At 38.9% G+C, this 26,672-nt stretch overlaps 1 protein-coding gene across 2 annotated transcripts in view; it reads left to right on the forward strand.

Moving 5' to 3' along the window:
* SMAP1 (small ArfGAP 1) overlaps positions 1–26,672 on the forward strand; it is a 1,140,917-nt gene that overhangs the window by 505,867 nt on the left and 608,378 nt on the right. The window contains exon 5 of one of the 2 annotated variants that reach the window (XM_053710427.1): positions 13,164–13,241. The exons of the other annotated variant lie outside the window; for it this stretch is intronic. Coding sequence (XP_053566402.1) covers positions 13,164–13,241 — 78 coding nt within the window. The remainder of the gene's footprint in view (positions 1–13,163; positions 13,242–26,672) is intronic. 2 annotated transcript variants of the gene reach the window in all.

Consider the following 26,672-nt stretch of genomic DNA (forward strand, 5'->3'; position numbering starts at 1 on the left):
AAAGACACTGCATCTGTTTATTTGGCTCTGCAGGATTGTTAAAATGCAGTCTTTGATGGCTAACAGCATGTCATTGAGGCATTTTTGTCAAGCAAGCAAAGCTATCATTTAGCCTTAATGGACTTTTGGGTGACATTAGTTTCAAATGACTTTTACCTATAATCTTATAAAGAAGCATTTTTTTCTAAAATTAGTATGTTTCTGCATTTCTTGTTGTGTCAACTCAATATATTTAAAATTTACATATGCTAAATCCGTTAAGTAGGTTAATAAAGGTGATAAAGATATCACATTATATTGAAACAAATATAGAGCTTTATGATTACATAAATGTATGGTGATTCAAAACGCTTGCTTAGCAGTACTGGATTTCTACTGTGTTGGGTCTATATTAAAGGGATATGAAACTGCAATAAGTAAAGGCTTTAATGTAGTAGTATCTTTCCTAAGATATGGTGAGTCTACGGCTTCATCAATTACTGTTGGGAATATCACTCCTGGCCAGCAGGAGGAGGCAAAGAGCACCTCAGCAAAGCTGTTAAGTATCACTTCCCTTCCCACAACCCCCAGTCATTCTCTTTTGCCTTCGGTGCAAGGAGGAGGTGAAGTTTTGGTGTCTGAAGAAGATTGGATTTATTTCACTTCAATCAAGATTTTATTATTTTGAAAGCCAGAGTAGGTTTGCTCTGATCTTTCCTCTCAAGATTGGGTCTAGCGATATTCCCCATTAGTCTCTTCAGTAGGGGCTATTAAGCAGTTAAAAAAATGTGAGGTAAGCCTCACTGTATTTTCCTAACTGGTTAGTGCCCTTTTATAGAAAGCCAGAGTAGGTTTACTCTGTTCTTTTTTTTTTTTCACAGGTCTCTGTGAGGAGTGGCGTCCTCTCATACCGTGTGAGCTGTCCTCCTGCCAGACAGCTAGATGTGCAGGTAAGTGCCTTTTGTCTTCTGGGGCTAGGAGGCTGGCACTTAAGGGGTTAAGGATTCTCTGCGCCTAATGTGGGACTCAATATCCTTAATGGATAGTTACTGGCAGTGGGCAGGCATGATATTTGTATGTGACTATAGGGAGACTTAAGGTTTAATCTCCTCCAAGGCAAGGAAGGAGTTAACCCTCTTTTGGGGGCTCAGATTTTTTATTGTCTACTATAATTTGAAATTGTGAAACAAGTACTCTATTTATTGACTGCAAGTGTTCTTAGTAATCCTACGCTAATTGTTGTAAGTCAATAGGGGGTCTGTTAGGAGAGCGCGCTCTCTCTCAAGTAGTGCCATTCCTATGGAGTTAGTAAGATGTTCCAGTAAAGCGGACCTGTGCCTTTATTATCTCCCCTGTAAAAACATATTTTACTGGTTATTTCTACCTTAGTTTTTTCGGCACAATGAAGCGTGATGGATGCGCGCTTCATTCCCTTGCTGGATTCTTGTTCCCGCCTTTGTTTTCTCAGAGAAGTGCAGCGGCGCCATTTTAGGTTCTTGCTGAGTCAGGATACGTAACACCTCCTCGTTCTCTGGCTGAGAACGGAGCAGCGTTGTGTTTCTGTTTTCTCAGGAGTGTTTTTTATGAATCGCACACATTGCTGCAATGGTTTACAATAAGTCACATTTATTCTTTTCAGACTAACCTAGTTATTAAATTTGAAGCGGCAACATTTATATTAAACGACGTAGGGGTAAAAAAGACATTACTTATAGTGTTACATGTTGATAACGTGTTCCTGGGGGAAACATTGTTTTCTTTCATGTAATTAGCAAGAGTCCATGAGCTAGTGACGTATGGGATATACATTCCTACCAGGAGGGGCAAAGTTTCCCAAACCTTAAAATGCCTATAAATACACCCCTCACCACACCCACAATTCAGTTTTACAAACTTTGCCTCCGATGGAGGTGGTGAAGTAAGTTTGTGCTAGATTCTACGTTGATATGCGCTCCGCAGCAAGTTGGAGCCCGGTTTTCCTCTCAGCGTGCAGTGAATGTCAGAGGGATGTGAGGAGAGTATTGCCTATTTGAATGCAGTGATCTCCTTCTAAGGGGTCTATTTCATAGGTTCTCTGTTATCGGTCGTAGAGATTCATCTCTTACCTCCCTTTTCAGATCGACGATATACTCTTATATATACCATTACCTCTGCTGATTCTCGTTTCAGTACTGGTTTGGCTATCTGCTATATGTAGATGAGTGTCCTGGGGTAAGTAAGTCTTATTTTCTGTGACACTCCTAGCTATGGTTGGGCACTTTGTTTATAAAGTTCTAAATATATGTATTCAAACATTTATTTGCCTTGACTCAGAATGTTCAACTTTCCTTATTTTTCAGACCGTCAGTTTCATATTTGGGATAATGCATTTTAATTTAACATATTTTACCTTAAAATTTGACTTTTTCCCTGTGGGCTGTTAGGCTCGCGGGGGCTGAAAATGCTTCATTTTATTGCGTCATTCTTGGCGCGGACTTTTTTTGGCGCAAAAATTCTATTTCCGTTTCCGGCGTCATACGTGTCGCCGGAAGTTGCGTCATTCTTTGACGTTATTTTGCGCCAAAAATGTCGGCGTTCCGGATGTGGCGTCATTTTTGGCGCCAAAAGCATTTAGGCGCCAAATAATGTGGGCGTCTTTTTTGGCGCTAAAAAATATGGGCGTCATTTTTGTCTCCACATTATTTAAGTCTCATTATTTATTGCTTCTGGTTGCTAGAAGCTTGTTCACTGGCATTTTTTTCCCATTCCTGAAACTGTCATTTAAGGAATTTGATCAATTTTGCTTTATATGTTGTTTTTTTCTTTTACATATTGCAAGATGTTCCACGTTGCAACTGAGTCAGAAGTTACTACAGGAAAATCACTGCACAGTGCTGGAGCTACCAAGCTAAGTCTGCTATAAACTTTTGGTATCTGTTTCTCCAGCTGTTATTTGTATTGCATGTCATGTCAAACTTATTAATGCAGATAAAATTTCCTTTAGTACTGTTACATTACCTGTTGCTGTTCCGTCAACATCTAATTTTCAGAGTGTTCCTGTTAACATAAGAGATTTTATTTATTTTAAATCCATTAAGAAGGCTATGTCTGTTATTTCTCCTTCTAGTATACATAAAAGTCTTTTAAAACTTCTCTTTTTTTCAGATGAATTTTTAAATGAACATCATCATTCTGATACTGATAATGGTTCTTCTGGTTCAGAGGTTTCTGTCTCAGAGGTTGATGCTGATAAATCTTTGTATTTGTTCAAGATGGAATTTATTCGTTCTTTACTTAAAGAAGTGTTATTTGCATTAGAAATAGAGGATTCTGGTCCTCTTGATACTAAATGTAAACGTTTAAATAAGGTTTTTAAGTCTCCTGTAGTTATTCCAGAAGTGTTTTATCTCCCTGATGCTATTTCTGAAGTAATTTCCAGGGAATGGAATAATTTGGGTAATTTATTTACTCCTTCTAGACGTTTAAGCAAATTATATCCTGTGCCATCTGACAGATTAGAGTTTTTTGGGACAAAAATCCCTAAGGTTATGGGGCTGTCTCTACTCCTGCTAATGTACTACTATTCCTATGGCAGATAGTACTTCATTTAAGGATCCTTTAGATAGGGAAATTGAATCCTTTCTAAGAAAAGCTTACTTATATTCAGGTAATCTTCTTAGACCTGCTATATTTTTAGCGGATGTTGCTGCAGCTTCAACTTTTTGGTTAGAAGCTTTAGCGCAACAAGTAACAGATCATAATTTTATAGCATTATTATTATTCTATAACATGCTAATAATTTTGTTGGTGATACCATCTTTTGATATCATTAGAGTTGATGTCAGGTATATGTCTCTAGCTATTTTAGCTAGAAAAGCTTTATGGATTAAACTTGGAATGCTGACATGTCTTCTAAGTCAACTTTGCTTTCCCTTTCTTCCAGGGTAAATATTCATTTCGTTCCTTTCCTCACAACAAGGAACAAAAGCCTGATCCTTCATCCTCAGGAGCGGTATCAGTTTGGAAACTATTTCCAGTTTGGAATATATCCGAGCCTTATAGAAACCTATAGCCAGCTCCTAAGTACCTATGAAGGTGCGGCCCTTATTCCAGCTCAGCTGGTATGGGGCAGATTACGTTTTCTTCAAAGAAATTTGGATCAATTCCGTTCTTAATCTCTGGTTTCAGAAACATTGTTTCAGAAAGGTACAGAATTGGCTTCAAGTTAAGGCCTCCTGCTAAGAGATTCTTTTCTTTCCCGTGTCCCAGTTAACACAGCAAGGCTCAGCATTTCTGAAATGTTTTTCAGATCTAGAGTTGGCTGGAGTATTTATGCCAGTTCCAGTTCTGGAACAGGGGCTGGGGTTTTATTTTATCTCTTCATTGTACCAAAGAAGGTCAATTCCTTCAGACCAGTTCTGGATCTATCCTTATTGAATCGTTATGTTAGGATACCAACATTCAAGATGGTTACTGTAGGACTATCCTGCCTTTTGTTTAGCAAGGGCATTATATGTCTACAATAGATTTACAGGATGTGTATCTGCATATTCCGATTCATCCAGATCACTTTTAGTGTCTGAGATTCTCTTTTTAGACAAGCATTACCAGTTTTGTGGCTCTACCGTTTGGCCTAGCCTCAGTTCCAAGAATTTTTTTCAAAGGTTCTCGGTGCCCTTCTTTCTGTAATCAGAGAATAGGGTTTTGGTATTTCCTTATTTGGACGATATCTTGGTACTTGCTCAGTCTTCTCATTTTCGTAGAATCTCATACGAATCGACTTGTGTTGTTTCTTCAAGTTCATGGTTGGAGGATCAATTTACCAATCAGTTCATTGATTCCTCAGACAAGGGTAACCTTTTTAGGTTTCTAGATAAATTCAGTGTCTATGACTCTGTCCTTGTCAGACAAGAGAAGTTTAACATTGATATCAGCTTGTCAAAACCTTCAGTCACAATCATTCCCTTTGGTAGCCTTATGCATGGAAATGTTGGGTCTTAGGACTGCCGCATCAGATGCGATCTCCTTTGCTCGTTTTCACATGCGACCTCTTCAGCTCTGTATGCTGAACCAATGGTGCAGGGATTACTCAAAGATATCTCAATTAATATCTTTAAACCGATTTTACGACACTCTCTGACATGGTGGACAGATCACCATCGTTTAGTTCAGGGGGCTTCTTTGTTCTTCCGACCTGGACTATAATCTCAACAGATGCTAGTTTTACAGGTTGGGGAGCTGTGTGGGGGTATCTGACGGCACAAGGGGTTTGGGAATCTCAGGAGGTGAGATTTCCGATCAATATTTTGGAACTCCGTGCAATTTTCAGAGCTCTTCAGTCTTGGCCTCTTCCGAAGAGAGAGTTGTTCATTTGTTTTCAGATAAGACAATGTCACAACTGTGGCATACATCAATCATCAAGGACTCACAGTCCTCTGGCTATGAAAGAAGTATCTCGAATTTTGGTTTGGGCGGAATCCAGTTCCTGTCTAATCTCTGCGGTTTATATCCCAGGTATGGACAATTGGAAAGCGGATTATCTCAGTCGCCAAACGTTGCATCCGGGCGAATGGTCTCTTCACCCAGAGGTATTTCTTCAGATTGTTCAAATGGGGGAACTTCCAGAAATAGATCTGATGGCTTCTCATCTAAACAAGAAACTTCCCAGGTATCTGTCCAGATCCCGGGATCCTCAGGCGGAGGCAGTGGATGCATTTTCACTTCCTTGGAAGTATCATCCTGCCTATATCTTTCCGCCTCTAGTTCTTCTTCCAAGAGTAATCTCCAAGATTCTGAAGGAATGCTCGTTTGTTCTGCTGGTAGCTCCGGCATGGCCTCACAGGTTTTGGTATGCGGATCTTGTCCGGATGGCCTCTTGCCAACCGTGGACTCTTCCGTTAAGACCAGACCTTTTGTCTCAAGGTCCTTTTTTCCATCAGGATCTGAAATCCTTAAATTTAAAGGTATGGAGATTGAACGCTTGATTCTTGGTCAAAGAGGTTTCTCTGACTCTGTGATTAATACTATGTTACAGGCTCGTAAATCTGTATCCAGAGAGATATATTATAGAGTCTGGAAGACTTATATTTCTTGGTGTCTTTCTCATCATTTTTCTTGGCATTCTTTTAGGATACCGAGAATATTACAATTTCTTCAGGATGGTTTAGATAAGGGTTTGTCCACAAGTTCCTTGAAAGGTCAAATCTCTGCTCTTTCTGTTCTTTTTCACAGAAAGATTGCTATTCTTCCTGATATTCATTGTTTTGTACAAGCTTTGGTTCGTATAAAACCTGTCATTAAGTCAATTTCTCCTCCATGGAGTTTGAATTTGGTTTTGGGAGCTCTTCAAGCTCCTCCGTTTGAACCTATGCATTCATTGGACATTAAATTACTTTCTTGGAAAGTTTTGTTCCTTTTGGCCATCTCTTCTGCTAGAAGAGTTTCTGAATTATCTGCTCTTTCGTGTGAGTCTCCTTTTCTGATTTTTCATCAGGATAAGGCGGTGTTGCGAACTTCTTTTGAATTTTTACCTAAAGTTGGAATTCCAACAACATTAGTAGAGAAATTGTGGTTCCTTCATTATGTCCTAATCCTAAGAATTCTAAGGAGAAATCATTGCATTCTTTGGATGTTGTTAGAGCTTTGATATATTATGTTGAAGCTACGAAATCTTTCCGTAAGACTTCTGGTTTATTTGTTATCTTTTCCGGTTTTAGAAAGGCCAGAAAACTTCTGCCATTTCTTTGGCATCTTGGTTGAAATCTTTATTTCATCTTGCCTATATTGAGTTGGGTAAGACTCCGCCTCATAGGATTACAGCTCATTCTACTAGGTCAGTTTCTACTTCCTGGGCGTTTAGGAATGAAGCTTCGGTTGATCAGATTTGCAAAGTGGCAACTTGGTTCTCTTTGCATACTTTTACCAAATTCTACCATTTTGTTGTATTTTCTTCTTCTGAAGCAGTTTTTGGTAGAAAAGTACTTCAGGCAGCGGTTTCAGTTTGAATCTTCTGCTTATGTTTTTCATTAAACTTTATTTTGGGTGTGGATTATTTTCAGCAGGAATTGGCTGTCTTTATTTTATCCCTCCCTCTCTAGTGACTCTTGTGTGGAAAGATCCACATCTTGGGTAGTCATTATCCCATACGTCACTAGCTCATGGACTCTTGCTAATTACATGAAAGAAAACATAATTTATGTAAGAACTTACCTGATAAATTCATTTCTTTCATATTAGCAAGAGTCCATGAGGCCCGCCCTTTTTTGTGGTGGTTATGATTTTTTTGTATAAAGCACAATTATTCCAATTCCTTATTTTATATGCTTTCGCACTTTTTTCTTATCACCCCACTTCTTGGCTATTCGTTAAACTGAATTGTGGGTGTGGTGAGGGGTGTATTTATAGGCATTTTAAGGTTTGGGAAACTTTGCCCCTCCTGGTAGGAATGTATATCCCATACGTCACTAGCTCATGGACTCTTGCTAATATGAAAGAAATGAATTTATCAGGTAAGTTCTTACATAAATTATGTTTTTTTTATATTCTCTGTGTGTATGTGCATACTTCTATTGAAAAGTCTTATAGGCTAATACAGTGAATATTTCATAAATCCTAAAAGTAGGGTTTTATAAATTGTTTTATACCACTGTAGTTAGTGGTAAGCAAATCCAGTCAAGGATGTGTCAAGGTTTTTAAAAACAAACACGTAATTTAGGGCATAAGTTCTTGGTATTAGAACAGAGGTCTGTTCCTAGGAATGATTGCTTTTTGGCTCTTGAGGTCAAAATTGTTTTTTCTGAATATTTCAGTTCCTCATATTTGATATGAATCTTTTGAATAATCAAGATATTCTTTGTTTGAGCCTCATGTCTCTCAGGACAAAGCTTAGAAATATTAATTGTCTATGCTATTCTGTGCGGCATGTTTAGCTAGCTTTTAAATGCACAGATAGGTTGTTGCCCTCTGAGCCTCATGTCTCCCAGGATGATGCTGTTCAGGCAATGCCACGGCTTTCTACTTATCCGTCCCAAGCCTCTATGGCATCACATGCAGTGCCCTGCTGTTCCTCTCAGTCTCCTGGAGGAGTGTATTTGCCTGCAGATTTTGCAGCTCGGGTATCCTCTGTGGTATCTGCGGATTTATCTGCCTTTCCTATCCTTCAGGGAAAACGCAAAAGGACATTTTAATAGATTCAGATAGTAGGGTTTCTGCTACTCATTCTGCTACACAGGTTGCTCTCTCTCCTAAGTCTGGTGAGGGGTGTTCGCCGGAAGCTTCTGTGGATAAAATCTCAGATTTGGACAGTATAATTCCTTCATCTGATCCTGAAGTGATCTCCTTCAGCTGTATGCTTGCACACCTCGTGTACTGTTAAAGGAGGTTTTGGCTACTTGGACGACATTGATTCTCCTGTCGTTGTCAACTTTTGGAAGTTTTGTGAACCTTATCATTTTTATGATGTTCCTGCCTATGAGAAATTGTTTCTAGACGGGCCTATTCTCTCAGGAATAGGAGAAGTTAGGGATATCTTTCTCCCTGTCTCCTGTCTTTTAAAGGATTTTCCTGTCGCTGACTCCATTAAGATTAATTAAGAGGGAGCTTCGCTAATATGGTGCAGAGAACTTCGATCCCTATGGAGGGTAGCTGCTCCTTTACGGATCCATGGATAAGAAGCTGGTGGTTGTCTTATTAGACTTGCTGTGCTAGCCGCTGAAATATTGGTCAGCTGAGAAGCCTACCTGTGGCTTAGTGGTACAGCCTAGGCTTTATAGTTCTGCAGTTGCAGGTTTAATTTTTTATGTTTCCTCTAAATTAAAGTTTCTGGCATTTCCTTTCAAGGATGAGACCTTGTTTGGACTTGATCTGGCAGAATTATCCTCTGACTTTTCGGGTGAAAAAAAGGTTTTTCTACCACACGACAAGAGAGAAAAGTTTTCTGCAGGGTCAGTCTTGTCTTTTGGAGTCCAATCTAAGATTTACTCCCAAGGGCAGAAATCTCCTTTAGAGTATCTGCTACCCATGTATGATGAGAGACAGTCTTTGAACTGGGTTCAGGACCTTCCTCTCTGGGAGTGATAGTTCTAGTCCCATTCTGGGAACGGAGGTATTTACCTCAAGTTTCTCAAGTTCTGACCTTCAAAGTAGTATCCATTCTCCGTTGGTTCAAGAGGGCCTGTTCATAACGAACATAGACCTGAAAGATGTGTATTTATTGTTCCCATGATTCGGTATCTTCTCAAGTTTCTAGTTTTCGTCATCCTAGAAAGAATTTTAGGTCTTGGGGTATTGCAAGGATGTTTTCCTGGACTATATATATGGTTCAGGTGTCATCCTTCCTTCGAGCAAACTCTCTTTCAAGCAATCTTGTTTAATCTACTTTCCCATGGATGAACGTAAAGGTCAGAAAGCTCCTGCTACTTCTCTTTCTCTCTGGTTGAGAAGTATAATTTGTTTTGCTTTTAAGACTGCTGGACCGCAGACTCCTGAGATAATTACAACTCATTCCACTAGGGCTGTCTCCTTTTCTTGGGTTTTCAAGAATGAAGCTTCTGTGAAACAGATTTGCAAGGCTGCAACCTGGTTCTCTTTGCATACTCTTTCCACATTTTGCAAATTTGATACTCTTGCCTCGGACGAGGCGTTTTTTGGGAGAAAGGTTTTTCTTCTGTTTAGGTCTGCCTGTCTTGTCCCTCCCTATCCATCTGTGTCCTCTAGCTTGGGTATTGATTCCAACAGTAATTGATGAATCCGTGGACTCACCACATCTTAGGAAAGAAAAGAAAACTAATGCTTACCTAAGACATTTATTTACTTCCGGATATGGTGAGTCCATGGCCCGCCCTTTATTTTAAGACAGTTATTTTTTGTCTAAACCTCAGGCACCTCTGCACCTTGTGTTATGCCTTTTTTCTCCATTTCCCTTCGGTCGAATGGCTGAGTGTTGTGGGAATACTTAACAGCTTTGCTGTGGTGTTCTTTGCCTCCTCCTGCTGGCCAGGAGTGATATTCCCAACAGTAATTAATGAAGCCGTGGACTCACCATATCCGGAAATAAATACATTTATTAGGTAAGCATACATTTTCTTTTTCTCAGTACACTATTTTTTCACAATTACTGTGTTCAACTAACTTAAAGGATATGAACACATAACTAAAGTCATTTCTGGACTACCAAATCACTCATTGCCAGTCTAGAGCTAAGCACAGCTGCTAAGCCAATTAGGGATGGAATATGTGCATATCCGACAATCATTATCTATGTTCATCTGAGCATTGCTACTACAGAGTGGACTATAAATATGCGTTTAACCTCTTTTTGTGTGGGCATATGTATAGTTTTAGGCAGGGCCGCCATCAGGGGGTGACAGGGGTGACTCCTGTCAGGGCCCTAATGGGCCAGGGGGGCCCCATGAAGCAAGAACTAAAAAAAAAAAAAAAAAAAAAAAATTTTTTTTTTTTTTTACATTTTGGCAGCCACCAGTGGGTACTACAGCAGAGTGCTAATTGAGCATAGGAAATGTTATTACAAGGAGTAAAGTATTAGCATTTGAGAGGATTTCTGAGTGTGCACTAAACCACTATGCACAGTGTGAGAAAGACTTGGCACTTTGTTTGTACAGTGTGTGTCAGACGGCAGATCACTTTCATTTGCAGAGGAGGTAGGACTTACTTAGCAAATGTTTTTTATTTCTTTGTGCAATTTCGGATTGTAACTTCAGTGTGGTAGTAGTTGTATGGTGGGGCCAGGGGTCCATAAAAACACATTTTTTGACAATGCTGTAGAAATTCTATATTTAAACCATGCAGAAATGTTTCCTCCTCAATACACAAATGGTAGGTGCCCTTTTGGCAGATATGATATATATATTGATATATATATATATATATATATATATATATATATATATTGATATATATATATATATATATAGATATATATATAGATATATATTGATATATATATATATTGATATATATATATATTGATATATATATTGATATATATATATATATATATTGATATATATATATATATATATATATTGATATATATATATATTGATATATATATATATATATATATATTGATATATATATATTGATATATATATATATATATATATATAGATATATATATATAGATATATATATATATATAGATAGATATATATAGATATATATATATAGATATATATATATATATAACATTCCAATTTACTGCCCCTTTATGCAAGGACTTTCCAGATGCAAGGAGGCATTTTATCTAAGATTTTTACATCTGCATAAGATGTTATACTCTCAGACTAAGATTGCTCAGTGTTTGAAATGAGACAGGTTAACTTAAAACTGTTCAGTTTACACTACAGCTGACTTAATTTTGAAATACATACCAACAAGCCTAAATCCTGCATTTAACCAGATCTAATAGTATGAGTACCACAGCTTATGGTTCCACCAAGACCATATAGAGTACAGCATTTTCAAAATCCATAAGTACAGCTGACAGATGGGAACATTTGTAGACTATATTTGAAGTGGTGCTCTTGGTTGGGGAAAATGGGGAAAAAACAAATAAACATATGTCAACCTTTTAAAAATACTTTTCTTCATCTAGCCATCTACCCAGATCATTAATGTACAATTTTGAATTCACAGAATTTTGTTTGCACATTTACATAGGATTCTTTAAAAAGTGATCTCTTAATTTCTACAAATTTTTTATCATGCATGTCACACACTGTTGATTTAGGGGATGCAAGGTGCATAAATGTTTCCTCCTGTGAGTGTTTCTGTGGGTGTCTGTGTTTATGTCTTTGTGCTTTGGTTTGTGTCTCTATGAGTGTGTGTGTTTTTTTTTTCTGTGGGTCTCTCTGTGAGGGTGGGTGTGTATGTCTTTGTGCATTTTCTGTGGATGTCTGTGAGGGTGTTTGCATATGTCTTTGAGCTTTTTCTATGGGTGTCTTTGTGAGGGTGTGTGTATGCTTGTCTTTGTGTATTTTCTCTGGATGCCTCTGTGCGGGTCGGTGTCTATGTCTGTGTTTTATGTGGATGTCTCTGTGAGAGTGTGTGTTTTCTGTGGGTGTCTCTGTGAGTGTGTGTATGTCTTTGTGTGTTTTTTGTGGATGTCTCAGTGAGGGTGTGTGTATGTATGTCTTTCTGTGTTTTACGTGGTTGTCTCTCTGTGTGTGTATGTCTTTGTGTGTTTTCTGTGGGTGTCTCTGTATGTGTGTGTATGTCTTTGTGTGTTTTCTGAGGTTGTCTCTGTCGGTGTTTCCTTGGGTGTATGTGCAATTTTGAGTTTGTGTGTGTGTGTCCATTTTCTGTTCCTTTTTAGGACATTTTGACCTTACTACTGATTATTCACATCTTTCTACAGACTTTGAGACTAACGAGACCTTTCTGGAAGTCACCAATCCACCATTTTACCTTTAAATTGTTTAGGCAGTTCAGGACCCTTCCTTTCAGCCACTGCATGCTGTTGTCATCATTTAGTTGGCATCTTCCTTTACAAATAATCAGAACTCCATATTTTATTTTCTAAATCTCCATTTTTTACAAAACTGTAGTTTACCTCATTACTTGTCAGGTCAATGTAAACAAGTGCTGAGTGTCTGTGCCTGAGTGTGTTTCTTTGCGTGTCTGTTACAGTGTCTATATGTGAATCCTTATGTGTGAATGTGTGTGTGTGTTTCAGTGTATGAGTGTGTATGTTACTACCTTTACAACATTTACAAGTTTAAATAGACACTTAAGAATAAAGTGCATATACGTTTTAGTCACTTGGTCAAAAATTGCACATGTCAAAGGAGGGGGGGGGGGCCCTGATCAATGGTTGAGTCAGGGGCCCCAAAATTTCTAGTGGCGGCCCTGGTTTTAGGCAAGCAATAGCAGCTTTATGTCTCTCTAACTTAGATTCTATCATTCATACATCATAATGTCATTTAAGCATATGAATATGAGTGCTTTACATTAATGATTCTGTTATGGCCAGGTAAGTACCATTTGCTTTGTAACTAAAGTCCTGTTTGTAAAAGTAAAAATGCTAATCAAATGCTTGCTTTCAGGTTTATCAGTGTGTGATTGTTGCCAGGTGTGCTGTACTTGTGAAAAAATGAAATCATATGTTGCTTTGCGTGCTTTGCCGTTTACTAATTCTGATCATCTGCCTTGCTTCCTTCTTCATCTCTTTCATCTGCTTTGTACAGACGTCGTCCTCTGATGCTGTGCAGCCCTCGGCATCCTCTCCTTCTCTGCAAGCTGCTGCTGAGAAAAGCAAATTGGAGGTATCATCTCATTTTCTAGTGTGAAATTTGCAGGCAGAAGGGATGTTTTAATATAGTGCACAGATGATTTGCAAATTGGATACATTGTATAATACAACATCATTCCTCTAAGCTTGTTTTCCTCTGCATGCTATCAATTTCTGAACTGCCATATATTCCATTTTTCAGTATTAGCCAGATTAGAGACTATTTAAAGAACCAATCTACTACATAATATTTATTGTTTAAAAAGATAGATAATCCCTGTATTACCCATTCCCAAGTTTTGCATAGCCAACACTGTTATTTTAATGTACTTTTTACCTCTGGGATTACCTTCTATCTAAGCCTCTGCAGACTGCCCCCATATTTCAGTTCTTTTGACAGACTTGCAGGTTAGCCAACCAGTGCTGACTAGGCCACAAGCACAATGTTATCTATATGGCAGATATGAACTATCACCCTGTAGCTGTGAAAAACTGTCAAATGCATTTCGATAAGAGGCGGCCTTCAAGGGCTTGAAAATTAGCATATGAACCTACCTAGGTTTAGCTTTCAACTAAGAATACCAAGGGAACAAAGCAAATTTGATTCTAAAAGTGAATTGACAAGTTGTTTAAAATTGCTTGCCCGATCTGAATCATGAAAGTTTAATTTTGACCAGACTGTCCCTTTAACTCATACAAACCACATTTAGTAGTGTATTTATGATGGTAAACAAAAGAAAAAAGTCTGATTGTTTGTAAAGGAATCTTCTATGTATTCGCTTAACTCACAAGATAAGATCTGATTATGAGCACATGGAACTAATGCCATACTTGTATTCTATTGACCTCTCTTCCCTGTACACTTGCTGAATTCATTCTGAACACTGGGTGTTTAACCCTATCCAAACAGACATTTTCACAAAATGACCTGCACATATCTGTAAACACACAAACATGTGCATGACGCGCACACACACACAAGTCAGTATTTAAAGCAAGGTTGTTTTGGCTTTTTTTTTTAAACATTTTCTTTATTTTTAGTAAAATCAGTTTTTGCATTGTATTTCATCCCTGCCAAGGTGTTAAAACACATAGAAAAGGTAGCACTTCAACAATACCCATGCCCTTGTAAATCAAGATACAGCTAGTGTTTGGAGCAGGTGCGTGTAACTGCTCCTGATTGAGTCATTGGTCCAATTTTTATTCAAAGGTGCCCAACAAGCATATGTCATTGACTGTGTTTAATCCTTTGCAGGGTTTAAATAGTAAAAAGTGGAATTTGTTTAAAAAGCAAAACAGAGCATTTCATTTTTACACTAGAAGATCACTTTAATGTGACATTAAACAAAAAATTTAAAGGGATATATAACATTTAAAATGCATAATGTATATCAGGAATTATACACTATTTTCCAGAGTCTGCATGCAAGAAAAATGGTTTAAAAGCTTTGTTTTGCAGAAACTTTTTAAAGGGGCAGTGAAAACCTTGAGATTTTTATATAAAATGTTTAAGAATAATGTCTCACCTCACTTCAAAATAGAGCCGGTCTGATGCACACAGTTTCCAAATGTGCCGTAGATGTAGAATCTTTTATTTCAAAAGTGCTGGTGCCTCTATGGAAAGTGCTGGTGCTATTTCACGGATTGTGTTAACCAGACATTAACCAAGGCAGTATTTATGAAATAGAAAGTTGTTTCTTGAAAAAGCCCTGCACAGGGAGAAACGCGTTGATGTTAGTTGCCTATGAACTTTGTTGAACTTTGTTGCTACAATTGCAGTTTGAATTGATATTCTGCTTTTAAAAAAACTTTCTATTTCATAAATACTGCCTTGGTTAATGTCTAGTTAACACAATCCGTGAAGTAGCACCAGCACTTTCCATAGAGGCACCAGCACTTTTGAAATAAAAGATTCTACATCTACGGCACATTTGGAAACTGTGTGCATCAGACCGGCTCTATTTTGAAGTGAGGTGAGACTATAGTACCTACACACCGCTAAGACTGTTGTCCCCCCACAACGGATGATCTAAACAGTATCCTGCGTGCTCGTTGACACTTAAGAGCGGATACTCCATTCAAAAGGATCACGGCAGTGAGAAAATCTGACACTGCCCACCTAAGGACCAATCAGATTGCACTCTGCAGACAGCGCCTATAAAAAAGTGACGTCACTCCGCTACGGCGGTAATTTTCTATCTACAGGACTGACGGCTGAATTGTTTGGGGGTAAGTCAGAAAAATCTCCCCTCCAAACTGTTTTCGTGGACTGATTACGGGTAAGAAAAGATTTCCCGTTTATAATATAGACTGTTCAATTGGATATCCGGAATTTTTCTGTCTATAAAGCCAATTTCTCCTTTTTAAATGTGGTGGCAACCTTAATTTTAACTTTGATGTTACACGGAGACGTCCGTTTTTAGCAATTATAAGATTTGTTTGCACTTGTTTATAACAGATTAAATTTTAAGCAGAGCCTAATTCCTTATTCATTGTGCATTTATTACCATCACCATTACATACAATCCGAATGTTCTGATACTTAGTTATTAACTGTAGATAATTTGTGTTTTAAATCCCACATTACACTATTTAAGTATTTGAATCTGTGTTTATAGATTTAGTATTTATAATTTTATTAATCAATGAAGAGATTGTTCTCCTTCGCCTAATTTTATCTTATAGCACTTTCTAACACCATACACAGTCTTGAATAACAGACTGTTTTTTGTAAATATTTGATCAGAGGATCATTTCATTTTAATTTTTGAGTAATCCATAGAGGCATATGCTAATAGACATATACCTGTCTGGTTTTATGACTACACTTATTCACTTTATAATACATTTCAGATAAACAATTATCGATTAAACCTCACTTATTTGAAGTATTTTAATTTTTCTGCACTTTATTAATATTTTCACAATTTTTTGCACATACACTTGGCACTTTATTAATACCATCAGATAATCGCTTTTAGCTTTCTAGCGCTCCTGATTAATTTAACTATTTTTGTCCAAACTTTATTGTCCCACATTTATGATCTGTTCACCTTCCCAAAACACCATAAATTAGTATTCACTGTATAATATTTATTGATTTTGGCACTATGAACCATCTTTCAATTTATACAGAACATTAGTAAGTATAACATTTCTAAATATACAAATATTAGATACATTTTAAAATTAAACACTATTCTGATTACCCAGAGTGGTAGCTTAACACATTTTGACAATATATTAATGATCCTACTCCTGTCCAAACTTACTCAGCATAGCAAAAATATAAAAAAAAATAAAAACAAAGAACATAAAATAGTTGCAAAAAAATTCATCCTATACAGAATATCACATTTATTTACATTCTCCTAATCCTCCCATTTATTTAGGTTCTTAAATGTTTTTATTAGTCCAGAGAAACATGGATCTTAGAGCCCTAACATCAACAACACAACAAAATATGACTAGCGGCTACTGCCAGATCATGATCATTGCTATGACAAAGTTATAGTGCTCTAGGTACAAGAAAAGGTGCCCAAAGGGGAGAGCGCTGATTGGAGAACAATTTAAACTGTTAGCTCCAGAGTGTGAGGCAGAGCACAGAGAAAAAGAATTTCATATCTACTGTATATTAAAAAGTAAGTTATAGCGCATCTTTATTACAACTGAGGAATGAAACTTCATCTAAAATATCACTATCATTCCGGATCTAATTTTAAAAAGGGGAGAGTTGACCATCACTTTTTTATTTTCTTTATTTTAAAGTGACATTAAACTGCTAGGTACAACTACAGTAGGATGGTTACTACTCACCATGCTAATGTTTTCCCTCCTCTACCTGCAGCTCTCTTTAAAGCCGTTCTCTTATTTTGCCTCATTACAGAATCCAGCTGGTAGAGCTCTGCATTTTATACTGTGTGCCGCCATCTTGTAGCACACGTATTGTTACATCCTGTGACAGAAGCAGAGCGCATTCACAGATCTGTGATGTTAGTGACTTTTTTTTACAGCTGTACCTTTCACTTCAGTTTGCCTAACATAATAGAGTGCTCGGGACTCATCCAAACGCAGCTGTTCACACAAAGCTATACTAAAGGCTAAACAAACTTACAAATATTAAAAAGAGACTACTTGTCTATAGCAGGGCTTGACCACGGCTCTGGCGCTGAGGGAAAGCAGGGGTCACTGCTGCACTTGATCCTGTACTGCCTTTGAGTAAAAGATGTGTAACTTAGTTTATCTGCGCGCAAATAATCTCCCTTTCTGAACATAGCTAAGATTGCAGCGGTGACTGGCCTTCCAAATGAAGGTTAACCTTTATCATGTGAGGGGAAAAATGATTTCTTTTAGTTGCAAGTGTTCTGACAGATTTTCTTACCGCGTCTATTCACTGTGTGTGCGCAAACCTAAGTCACCGCATTCCACAGGTCTCAAAACATTCGATTACGTAGGCTTGCTTATGCGCACATGCTTAGGCACAGTAGGAAAATCTGATGGGTAGGAAGATCTGACAGTGGCGATACGAGCGCATATGCAGTGTGGCGGTAGAAAAATAATAGAATGGTGAGTAGTAACCATTCTGTTGTAGTTGTGCTCAGCAGTTTAATGTGACTTTAATCATCTAGTAAATGTTGAAGTTTTATTATTCAATGTACCTTCTTTTTGTTCTTAAAATGGGGAGAGTCCACAGCTGCAGTCATTACTTTTGGGAAATACAGAACCTGGCCACCAGGAGGAGTCAAATACACCCCAGCCAAATGCTTAAATACCTCCCCCACTTCCCTCATCCCCCAGTCATTCTGAAAGTTAGAGTCTGGAGATGCAGGGAGAGTCTTTCTGCGAACCCATCCCGACTCATATTAACAGCTCCACAAGCAATCGGCGTTGACGAGTTTCGCTGCCTGCTTTCTTCACTCAACTCCATCTCAGAAGCAACGCTACTATCTGTCAAACTTGAAGGACTGTGTTACTGTTCCACGGCATAGATTCCGGTAAGATCGTTTCATTTTCCTTTCATTGTGGGAATGCAATGTAAATGATAGAAGACCTGTTTCTCTACTTGTCTGGGTCATAGGAGGTGGTGAGTGCCCCAGCCATTGGGGGTGTGAGGTGCCAGTTATTTTTGTCGAAATTTGTGAGGAGGATTTCTCTGACTCAGATTTTGTTTCCTGCTTAGATTGTATGGAGGCCCGGGTAATCCAGCCCAATCAATTATGTTCTGTATGCCGTATTAGAGTGCTCTTTTCTCCCTCTGGCCAGAGATTGGAGACCACTGAGCCATCCGCCTCTGAGGATTCTTTGTCCCGTGAGGCGCGTTCTCTGGAATTTTCTGTTCCTACACAAGCAGTTTCGTTACCCCTTCTCCGGAAGGAGGTTTCTTTCCACCGGAGGTTTCTGCTCGGTTGCGCATGGCCATATTAGTGACGTTGGTGCATTTACAGCTTCTTGAGGGCCAGCAAAGAGCTTTTCCATGTCCTCTTTATCGGACGGGTCTTTCCTCTGGGGGAGCAGTTCCTTCTGAAGCTTCAGGGAGACAGCCGGCAGGATCGGGGCCTTCAAATGCCCCGCCGGAAATGAATTTTAACATTTTTAGATTCAGTCTGACGCACCTGCGTGTACTTCTGATGCAGGTACTGGAAGCTTGGGAGGATTTTAGTCTTCATTTACCTCCTCATCCTCAGTCTTCTGATGGCGAACAGCGCTAGACGAGTGGAGGGATGTGGATCAGTCTCCTGATTGTCTTTTGCTTTTGTATCTAATCCCAGTTCTGAGCTCTTGAGGAATCAGGTCTCTGACAGACTGGCCCTGTTAGTATTTCTATTTCTTTCTTGGCGTTCACCTGCGGGTGCGGCCTTCTTATTTTGATCCAGTTAGGAAACTTTTTTCTTCTCTAGAATTTTGATACTAGTGATTTTATGGTTGCGATGGTTGTTACTTCTGGTGGTAGTCACACACAAAAAAAAAGATGTTAAGAGACAACGATTAAGCCCCAGAGCTTCTTTGTCTGTCATTTGTCTGTTTGTTTTGTCTAGTCCTACTAGGGTTTAAAACTTTGTTAGCCCTTGTGCAGTTCAGTTATACCCTGGTCAGCAGGCTGGTCCTGGTTGGGTACTAGTTCACTCTGTTCTTTTAAAGTTATTTCAGACATTTTGTATCATTGACAACAGGCTAGTCCTGTTTGGGTACTAAGTTGACTTACCTCTTGTTACAAGTTTTTTTTTCTTGTTTCTACAAGTTTTAGGAGGCCCTTCTATCCTAGATATATGGCTGGCCCTACTTTCTTTCATCTTAGTGGGCCGTCCGATGTTTTTCTTGCATGGCCTTAACTGACATTTAAGTTCTTGATACTAGTGTTTTGTCCCTGGCAGTATGTTTATAGTTCCTGAGGTCCTTTGGACAGGAGCTGGAGTCCTCCCTTCTGAAGGGGGAGGATCAGATGACAGCATGGAGATCTCCAGTACCTGGTGTAGGGGGTGATTATTCCCCCCCTATTGGTACTACTTGTGGATTGTCCGATTTTCAGATCTCTTTTTTGAGGATTGCTGTGTTTTTCGCTTCCCCTTGCCTTTTGGGGTAGGGTTTTAGGTCATCTGGTTGCGGAGACTCTGTTTTTAGAGACCATTTCTTTCATGTAATTAACAAGAGTCCATGAGCTAGTGACGTATGGGATATACATTCCTACCAGGAGGGGCAAAGTTTCCCAAACCTCAAAATGCCTATAAATACACCCCTCACCACACCCACAAATCAGTTTTACAAACTTTGCCTCCAAGGGAGGTGGTGAAGTAAGTTTGTGCTAGATTCTACGTTGATATGCGCTCCGCAGCAAGTTGGAGCCCGGTTTTCCTCTCAGCGTGCAGTGAATGTCAGAGGGATGTGAGGAGAGTATTGCCTATTGAATGCAGTGATCTCCTTCTACGGGGTCTATTTCATAAGGTTCTCTGTTATCGGTCGTAGAGATTCATCTCTTACCTCCCTTTTCAGATCGACGATATACTCTTATATTTACCATTTTCCTCTACTGATTCTCGTTTCAGTACTGGTTTGGCTTTCTACAAACATGTAGATGAGTGTCCTGGGGTAAGTAAGTCTTATTTTTTGTGACACTCTAAGCTATGGTTGGGCACTTTATTTATAAAGTTCTAAATATATGTATTCAAACATTTATTTGCCTTGACTCAGAATGTTCAACTTTCCTTATTTCCAGACAGTCAGTTTCATATTTGGGATTATGCTTTAATTATCATATTTTTCTTACCTCAAAAATTTGACTTTTTCCCTGTGGGCTGTTAGGCTCGCGGGGGCTGAAAATGCTTCATTTTATTGCGTCATTCTTGGCGCGGACTTTTTTGGCGCAAAAATTCATTTCGTTTCCGGCGTCATACGTGTCGCCGGAAGTTGCGTCATTTTTTTGACGTTATTTTGCGCCAAAAATGTCGGCGTTCCGGATGTGGCGTCATTTTTGGCGCCAAAAGCATTTAGGCGCCAAATAATGTGGGCGTCTTATTTGGCGCCAAAAAATATGGGCGTCGTTTTTGTCTCCACATTATTTCAGTCTCATTTTTCATTTGCTTCTGGTTGCTAGAAGCTTGATGTTTGGCATTTTTTTCCCATTCCTGAAACTGTCTTATAAGGAATTTGATCTATTTTGCTTTATATGTTGTTTTTTCTCTTACATATTGCAAGATGTCTCACGTTGCATCTGAGCCAGAAGATACTACAGGAAAACCTCTGCCTGCTGGATCTACCAAAGCTAAGTGTATCTGCTGTAAACTTTTGGTAGCTATTCCTCCAGCTGTTGTTTGTATTAAATGTCATGACAAACTTGTTAATGCAGATAATATTTCCTTTAGTGATGTACCATTGCCTGTTGCAGTTCCCTCAACATCTAAGGTGCAGAATGTTCCTGATAACATAAGAGATTTTGTTTCTGAATCCATAAAGAAGGCTTTGTCTGTTATTTCTCCTTCTAGTAAACGTAAAAAGTCTTTTAAATCTTCTCTCTCTACAGATGAATTTTTAAATGAACACCATCATTCTGATTCTTTGGACTCTTCTGGTTCAGAGGATTCTGTCTCAGAGATTGATGCTGATAAATCTTCATATTTATTTAAGATGGAATTTATTCGCTCTTTACTTAAAGAAGTACTAATTGCTTTAGAAATAGAGGATTCTAGTCCTCTTGATACTAATTCTATACGTTTGGATAAGGTTTTTAAAGCTCCTGCGGTTATTCCAGAAGTCTTTCCTGTTCCTAATGCTATTTCTGCAGTGATTGCTAAGGAATGGGATAGATTGGGTAATTCATTTACTCCTTCTAAACGTTTTAAGCAATTATATCCTGTTCCGCCTGACAGATTAGAATTTTGGGACAAAATCCCTAAAGTTGATGGGGCTATTTCTACCCTTGCTAAACGTACTACCATTCCTACATCAGATGGTACCTCGTTTAAGGATCCTTTAGATAGAAAAATTGAATCTTTTCTAAGAAAAGCTTATCTATGTTCAGGTAATCTTCTTAGACCTGCTATATCATTGGCTGATGTTGCTGCAGCTTCAACTTTTTGGTTGGAAACTCTAGCGCAACAAGTAACAAATCGTGATTCTCATGATATTATTATTCTTCTCCAGCATGCTAATAATTTCATCTGTGATGCCATTTTTTGATATTATTAGAGTTGATGTTAGATTTATGTCTCTGGCTATCTTAGCCAGAAGAGCTTTATGGCTTAAGACTTGGAATGCTGATATGGCTTCTAAATCAACTCTACTTTCCATTTCTTTCCAGGGAAACAAATTATTTGGTTCTCAGTTGGATTCTATTATTTCATCTGTTACTGGTGGGAAAGGAACTTTTTTACCACAGGATAAAAAGTCTAAAGGTAAAAACAGGGCTAACAATCGTTTTCGTTCCTTTCGTTTCAACAAAGAACAAAAGCCTGATCCTTCGTCCTCAGGAGCAGTTTCAGTTTGGAAACCATCTCCAGTCTGGAATAAATCCAAGCCTGCTAGAAAGGCAAAGCCTGCTTCTAAGTTCACATGAAGGTACGGCCCTCATTCCAGTTCAGCTGGTAGGGGGCAGGTTACGTTTTTTCAAAGAAATTTGGATCAGTTCTGTTCACAATCTTTGGATTCAGAACATTGTTTCAGAAGGGTACAGAATTGGTTTCAAGATGAGACCTCCTGCAAAGAGATTTTTTCTTTCCCATGTCCCAGTAAATCCAGTGAAAGCTCAAGCATTTCTGAATTGTGTTTCAGATCTAGAGTTGGCTGGAGTAATTATGCCAGTTCCAGTTCCGGAACAGGGGATGGGGTTTTATTCAAATCTCTTCATTGTACCAAAGAAGGAGAATTCCTTCAGACCAGTTCTGGATCTAAAATTATTGAATCGTTATGTAAGGATACCAACGTTCAAGATGGTAACTGTAAGGACTATATTGCCTTTTGTTCAGCAAGGGAATTATATGTCCACAATAGATTTACAGGATGCATATCTGCATATTCCGATTCATCCAGATCATTATCAATTCCTGAGATTCTCTTTTCTAGACAAGCATTACCAATTTGTGGCTCTACCGTTTGGCCTTGCTACAGCTCCAAGAATTTTCACAAAGATTCTCGGTGCCCTTCTGTCTGTAATCAGAGAACAGGGTATTGTGGTATTTCCTTATTTGGACGATATCTTGGTACTTGCTCCGTCTTTACATTTAGCAGAGTCTCATACGAATCGACTTGTGTTGTTTCTTCAAGATCATGGTTGGAGGATCAATTTACCAAAAAGTTCTTTGATTCCTCAAACAAGGGTAACCTTTCTGGGTTTCCAGATAGATTCAGTGTCCATGACTTTGTCTTTAACAGACAAGAGACGTCTAAAATTGATTACAGCCTGTCGAAACCTTCAGTCTCAATCATTCCCTTCGGTAGCCTTATGCATGGAAATTCTAGGTCTTATGACTGCTGCATCGGACGCGATCCCCTTTGCTCGTTTTCACATGCGACCTCTTCAGCTCTGTATGCTGAACCAATGGTGCAGGGATTACACGAAGATATATCAATTAATATCTTTAAAACCGATTGTTCGGCACTCTCTAACGTGGTGGACAGATCACCATCGTTTAATTCAGGGGGCTTCTTTTGTTCTTCCGACCTGGACTGTAATTTCAACAGATGCAAGTCTCACAGGTTGGGGAGCTGTGTGGGGATCTCTGACGGCACAAGGAGTTTGGGAATCTCAGGAGGTGAGATTACCGATCAATATCTTGGAACTCCGTGCAGTTTTCAGAGCTCTTCAGTTTTGGCCTCTTCTGAAGAGAGAATCGTTCATTTGTTTTCAGACAGACAATGTCACAACTGTGGCATACATCAATCATCAAGGAGGGACTCACAGTCCTCTGGCTATGAAAGAAGTATCTCGAATTTTGGTTTGGGCGGAATCCAGCTCCTGTCTAATCTCTGCGGTTCATATCCCAGGTGTAGACAATTGGGAAGCGGATTATCTCAGTCGCCAAACGTTGCATCCGGGCGAATGGTCTCTTCACCCAGAGGTATTTCTTCAGATTGTTCAAATGTGGGGGCTCCCAGAGATAGATCTGATGGCCTCTCATCTAAACAAGAAACTTCCCAGGTATCTGTCCAGATCCCGGGATCCTCAGGCGGAGGCAGTGGATGCATTATCACTTCCTTGGAAGTATCATCCTGCCTATATCTTTTCCGCCTCTAGTTCTTCTTCCAAGAGTAATCTCCAAGATTCTGAGGGAATGCTCGTTTGTTCTGCTAATAGCTCCGGCATGGCCTCACAGGTTTTGGTATGCGGATCTTGTCCGGATGGCATCTTGCCAACCATGGACTCTTCCGTTAAGACCAGACCTTCTGTCTCAAGGTCCTTTTTTCCATCCGGATCTGAAATCCTTAAATTTAAAGGTATGGAGATTGAACGCTTGATTCTTGGTCATAGAGGTTTCTCTGACTCCGTGATTAATACTATGTTACAGGCTCGTAAATCTGTATCTCGAGAGATATATTATAGAGTCTGGAAGACTTATATTTCTTGGTGTCTTTCTCATCATTTTTCTTGGCATTCTTTTAGAATACCGAGAATTTTACAGTTTCTTCAGGATGGTTTAGATAAGGGTTTGTCCGCGAGTTCTTTGAAAGGACAAATCTCCGCTCTTTCTGTTCTTTTTCACAGAAAGATTGCTATTCTTCCTGATATTCATTGTTTTGTACAAGCTTTGGTTCGTATAAAACCTGTCATTAAGTCAATTTCTCCTCCATGGAGTTTGAATTTGGTTTTGGGAGCTCTTCAAGCTCCTCCGTTTGAACCTATGCATTCATTGGACATTAAATTACTTTCTTGGAAAGTTTTGTTCCTTTTGGCCATCTCTTCTGCTAGAAGAGTTTCTGAATTATCTGCTCTTTCGTGTGAGTCTCCTTTTCTGATTTTTCATCAGGATAAGGCGGTGTTGCGAACTTCTTTTGAATTTTTACCTAAAGTTGTGAATTCCAACAACATTAGTAGAGAAATTGTGGTTCCTTCATTATGTCCTAATCCTAAGAATTCTAAGGAGAAATCATTGCATTCTTTGGATGTTGTTAGAGCTTTGAAATATTATGTTGAAGCTACGAAATCTTTCCGTAAGACTTCTAGTCTATTTGTTATCTTTTCCGGTTCTAGGAAAGGCCAGAAAGCTTCTGCCATTTCTTTGGCATCTTGGTTGAAATCTTTAATTCATCTTGCCTATGTTGAGTCGGGTAAAATTCCGCCTCAAAGAATTACAGCTCATTCTACTAGGTCAGTTTCTACTTCCTGGGCGTTTAGGAATGAAGCTTCGGTTGACCAGATCTGCAAAGCAGCAACTTGGTCCTCTTTGCATACTTTTACTAAATTCTACCATTTTGATGTATTTTCTTCTTCTGAAGCAGTTTTTGGTAGAAAAGTTCTTCAGGCAGCGGTTTCAGTTTGAATCTTCTGCTTATGTTTTTTGTTAAACTTTATTTTGGGTGTGGATTATTTTCAGCAGGAATTGGCTGTCTTTATTTTATCCCTCCCTCTCTAGTGACTCTTGTGTGGAAAGATCCACATCTTGGGTAGTCATTATCCCATACGTCACTAGCTCATGGACTCTTGTTAATTACATGAAAGAAAACATAATTTATGTAAGAACTTACCTGATAAATTCATTTCTTTCATATTAACAAGAGTCCATGAGGCCCACCCTTTTTTGTGGTGGTTATGATTTTTTTGTATAAAGCACAATTATTCCAATTCCTTATTTTATATGCTTCGCACTTTTTTTCTTATCACCCCACTTCTTGGCTATTCGTTAAACTGATTTGTGGGTGTGGTGAGGGGTGTATTTATAGGCATTTTGAGGTTTGGGAAACTTTGCCCCTCCTGGTAGGAATGTATATCCCATACGTCACTAGCTCATGGACTCTTGTTAATATGAAAGAAATGAATTTATCAGGTAAGTTCTTACATAAATTATGTTTTTTAGAGACCATTTTAGTCCTTGCAGTATCATCTTTTGATCCTATATACTTGGGGATCTGAGTGATTGTTATGCTGTCTCTTTTGCCGTCAACCGATAGGAGTTTTAGGATGCTCATTCATTCAAAAATTCCTTGAACTGTGGGTTGAACTGTGGGTTGTCTGAGGGTTGATCCAGACTGGATCTTTAGAGACTGTCATTTTCTCTCAATCATGGAATTCTGATTTCTTTTGGGTCCTTCCTTTTGTCTTCTGACTTTGTGGGTGTTACCTTAGAAGCCTTTTGGTGCTAAGTGGACAGCCACTGGGATACTTCATGAGAGATCAGAGTTCTAGACCCCATGGGGGTATGGCATGCATCAACTGTTGTGCAAATTTTATTCCAAGTAACTTTGTGGTTGTTACACAAGGTTTTTGGTCTTGATCTGGCACCTGTTTTTTGGGGGTCCGTTTTTTTTAACCTAGTCCTTGACTTGGCAGTTTGGTTAATCTGTTTTCCAGATTTTATTAGTCTTGGATCTGTCCGGCTTTCAGTAGTAAGCTTGTTTTCCCGGTCCTGGGTAAATCTCCTTGTTCCTACTGGGGAGATGGAGGAAGTTTTTCCTGGGAATTTCTTTACTGGAATATTCCTGGGTTTCTTAGTTTTCCTTCTATTTGGAAGGCTCTACTGTGCCTATCCAGTTGGCTCCTACTGAGGTAGTTTTCCTCATCTGTCTTTAGGAGTTCAGTGGGTCGAGGGTTTCTCTTGTCTGCAGTGTACCCTCCCTTCGGGTTTCTGAGGGGTATTCAGGATAGGTAATCCTGGATTCCGAGTTAGTCTCTCTTGGGGTTGGTGCCCCTTTCCTGCTTCTTTTCCTTAGGGACTCGTGGCTGGAGATTCGTTATCTGATCTCCAGGCTTTGTTGATGCTGGGATTTTTTTAATCTCTCTTGTCCTTGGGGACATTGACAGTCGCTTCTGTGATAGGACTGT

Source organism: Bombina bombina, chromosome 4 (assembly GCF_027579735.1).
Source record: "Bombina bombina isolate aBomBom1 chromosome 4, aBomBom1.pri, whole genome shotgun sequence".
NCBI lineage: Eukaryota > Metazoa > Chordata > Amphibia > Anura > Bombinatoridae > Bombina > Bombina bombina.